We start from the raw sequence: 4150 nt of genomic DNA, 5'->3' as shown, positions 1-4150 counted from the left end.
CCTCTCCCTCTCCCTCTCCCTCTCTCTCTCTCTCTCAGACAGAGTCTTCCTATGTAGCCGGCCTTGAACTTTTGATCCTCCTGCCTTGGCCTCCCAAGTGCTGAGATTCAGATGTGCAACATCAAGCCCAACTCATATCCTTTTTAAATAATATATACCATGACCCATGATGTAGAACTAGTCACATGCAAAAATCAGTCAGATTAAACTGTGGTCTTAGAACAGAGGAAACTGAGTTTGGTGCTTCAATTCCTCAAAGCGTGTGGTATTTCCTTGTGTCTTCACTTACCATCAAATTCTCAAGAAACCTTCAGAGGATCAGTGAGAAATATAAACAACGTTTTCTATCTCCTAAGCTCATAAATTCACATGTAATTGGGAAATGTTTTCTTAGCTCTACAACTAAGAGCTTCTATTTCATGGGTCCCTCGTATTCTCATGAGGACCAATGCTCTGAGGCGGTTACTCGAGTCATGTGACACTGCTTGATAGAGGATGGAGTGCCTCTGTTTCCTCCCCCTTACTGTACTGGGCCCCTCCACTGCCTTTGACTGCTTTTGCAGCATGGAGTGGATTCCACTTTCCCTGAGGTTACAGGAAATGGAAGAGAGGCAGTGAGAAGCCAGCACATCAGTCCTGCTGCCTTGAGGCACCACCCCTGAGACTCCTTAGTTGGAGACGTTCTTTCAGGTCACCGAAGCAAAACACTCACAACTGAAAACTGTTCAGCTCCAATCAACAAGAAACACAAAATTTAATGTCCAAATCAATGCACAAGGCAGTTCTTGAAAGAGGAAAATGAAGCAAGCCCTCGCTTGACTATACTGTACCTCTAGCATAGATCTGGTGCTCTAGGTTAGTCAGACTGGCTGTGCTCCTAGTTCTAAGGTAGACAAGGGGGAGGCCTGGTAGACAGGAGAGACAAGGTTAGAGAATAAGAATAAACATAGTAAATAAGACGCACTTCCAAGTAACAAGCACAAATAGAGAATGTTAGGAAAACAGCATGCATCATGCAGTTACAGGATCATCCTTCCTGATTACTAAGACCCAAGAATGTGCTTGGCAAAGGAGCACAGTTTCCTACGCGCTTTGACGGTGTTGCATGTCAAAGTAGCACATGCCTCTTTTTCTAATTAGGGAAAGATGAATGTGTTGAGCATGCTCTTGAACAGAATGACAAGCCTTTTGAGGATTTTTAATTTAAAGCATGTTATAATCTTAACTGGCCCAGAAAAGTCACAGAAACCAATCAGTATGGATTTTAGGGGAGGAAACTCCATTCCCGTTGGAAAAACATAGCAGCAACAGCATATTGGTCGTTGGGTGCCTCAAATACTCAGGGCAAGAGTCAGCCTGGCCTCCAAGTTTAAACAATCTTTCTGAAGAATTTATCTCACAGTACTAATTCCAAATTGAACATATACATCATGCTTATATTTGATATTTTCATAAAATAACCTTAGAATACAAAACTAACGCATCTAAGGAAATGTCACACCATCCAGGTTTACCTGTAGAACCAGCCCTTACCAAACAAGGCCCAAAATTGTGTCAAAATGGAGCTAATACATTCTCTTCCCTATAGTAAAAGACTGATGTATCAGCAGCTCCTTAGACTGAATTCCACATTAAGGGCTACTCACAGGGCTTGTTCTAAGGCTGGCAACTTGAGTACAACTTTTGAGGTGAATATGACTTAATTCCCACATAAGACCTGGAAATGTATAATCAGTTCAACGAGGCTGAAACCCACTAACTTTAAAATCAATGTTCAACAAGCACTTCGGGAGACCTGCTGACAGAATACCACCTGGCAAGTTCCACAAGACTTTGGAAACTTAGGTATATTCCATTTTAGATAGCTAAAAAGGTATAGCACACCTATATCAGCCTAACTGACCACAAAAAAATCTACATAAATAAAAATCTAGCTTAATTCATTAACAGCATTAACAGAAATAAGGCAGCTTATTAACTATAGAGAGAGGAGAAAGCTTAGTTTTTCTTTGGGGGCGGGTTGTTTGCTTTTTGAGACAGTGTCTCCCTGTAGCCCCATCTGGCCTGGAACGTACTATATAGACCAGGGTGACATCAATCTCACAGAGATCTACCTGCCTCTGCCTCCAGGGCTAACATGCACCACACCCAGCATGACGAAAAAAGTTTAAAAAGAGTGGAGCAAGAAAGCCCTTTGTGCTTCTGAATATTAGGCCTTCCTAATGTCAGGACAAAAAATGTCTTCAGAAATGCTGGGACACATTACATATTAAAAAGTGTATTCGGAGTCTTCTAGGTAAAATGTTATGTTCTTGACACACATTGGGAAGGTTAAGGGGGACCTGGACGTGAAAAGCACTGGCTATTCAACAAGCTTGGACTCAGAAGCAACACCTAGGAACACAGAACAACCACAGCTGACGTGTCTTTGTCTGTCCTCCTAGAAACACAAGGCAGATAGTTTTCTCACACACCCTGGAGAGGTGAACCAGTACAAATACTTCATACACTAAGAAAGCCCATCTTTCTGTGACGTGTTTGCAGGCCAGATGGAATATTTAAGTATTCATGAGCTATGTGAAGTTCCGCCAAGACTCCCCAAAGAAACCACTCTGAAAGAGCTGGGGCTGAGCCGAATCTGGATGAAAATGGCTTGTGGGCCAACCAAGAACTTGTGCTTGTCCACCACCATCTCCACAGTTCAGAGAGAGCTCCATACTGAGGCACTAACTCATGAAAGAAGACACTATCAACAGAGAACAAACTGACTCCTTCCTCAAGAGGCTGGCTATTCAATTCTTTTATACTCTATGAACAATATAGGCCCCCTTTTAAGAAACGTTTTTTCACATGGAATCCCGTCCTCCCTCTTTCCAAGAATACATACAAACCCTCTAGCTTTAGATGTTTAAAAAAAGATGCTTAAAAAAAGATCCAGTCCGAAAAAAAATCCTATTGATTGAAAAACCAATTGTTGTTGCCAAGTAAAACACAAACCAACCAACAGCTGGCCCTGATGCGTTCTCAGGTGCGCCAGCTGATTTGCAACGTCACCGAAATTGGGAATGACGTTTTGTAGATCCTCTCCCCTACACATAGCAGAAATTATAGCCCACATTAAAAGTTCAGTAGTTGTTGCCAGAAAACTGTCTCTTAGAAAAATTTAAAACAGAGCACAGCAGAGTCAGAACTTCCTACAGATTTCTCCACAAAGTACGGTTCTAGCTGAACCTCAGCTAGGCACTGCTCTGGACAGATACAGACATTTGCATATAACAATCTTACTTTGTCCGAAGCACGGTGGATCCACAGAGGAGCCCATCCAGTCTTCTGACTTGACTGACTCTGCTTTCTCGTCTTCTTGGCAGTAATCTGCCATCCACGATTCCTTGGTACTGATATACTGATCTAGAAAGGATTCCAGGAAGACATTAAGAGGAGGAGTAGAAGCTGGGCGTGGTGGCGCAGGCCTATAGTCCTAGCACTTGGGAGGCAAAGGCAGAGGCAGAGACAGGTAGATCTCTGTGAGTTCTAGGCCAGCCTAGTCTACATAGTGAGTTCCAGGCCAGCTGGGGCTAAGGGAAACCCTGTTTCAAAAAGACCAAAAAATAAAAAAGAGTAGAAAAGATTAAATGTACAAATCAGATCATTTTACTTCAGCAGACCAAGCTTTTACTGAGCGCTTCCCTAGCTGCTGAGAAAGGCTGGGCCCCGAAAAGCCCAACTCCACATGGAAGAGATCCTCAGGAGCAGAGCAACCATCTTCAGGAGGCTAGCCATGACGTGAAAGGGGCTACCTATGGTAGAGACAGAAATGAAGTGTTTTGGGATTTTTTTTTTTTTTTACTTTTTATTTGTGTATATCTGTGTGTCTGTGTGCTTGCACACCTGTGAGGAGGGTGTAATCACCACTGTGTGAAGGCCACCATATTTTTTGAGACAGAATCTCTCGCTGAACCTAGAACTCACTGTTTTGTGGAGATTGGCTGACTAGGGAGCCTTGGGTTCTACCTGACTCTACCCCTACCCAGCACTGGAGTTAGAGATGCTCTACCATGCCCAGCTTTTACATGGGTGCTGGGGATTACACAATCAGGTCCTCATGCTGTACAGTGGAACTTTACATGCACAGTCCAAGTTCTGGGTTCAG

The 4150-nt window shown here is 43.2% G+C and overlaps 1 protein-coding gene across 1 annotated transcript in view; it reads right to left on the bottom strand.

The window, feature by feature from the left end:
• Vps13d (vacuolar protein sorting 13 homolog D) overlaps window positions 1-4150 on the bottom strand; it is a 250567-nt gene that overhangs the window by 151968 nt on the left and 94449 nt on the right. Inside the window, exons 38-39 of the mRNA XM_008849943.3 lie at window positions 3286-3408; window positions 831-905 (exon numbers count right to left, since the gene is read on the bottom strand). Coding sequence (XP_008848165.2) covers window positions 831-905; window positions 3286-3408 — 198 coding nt within the window. The remainder of the gene's footprint in view (window positions 1-830; window positions 906-3285; window positions 3409-4150) is intronic.

The sequence above is a fragment of the Nannospalax galili genome, unplaced genomic scaffold, assembly GCF_000622305.1.
Source record: "Nannospalax galili isolate Female #2095 unplaced genomic scaffold, S.galili_v1.0 scaffold1225, whole genome shotgun sequence".
Taxonomy (NCBI): domain Eukaryota; kingdom Metazoa; phylum Chordata; class Mammalia; order Rodentia; family Spalacidae; genus Nannospalax; species Nannospalax galili.
This window is presented reverse-complemented; position numbering and strand designations above follow the sequence as displayed.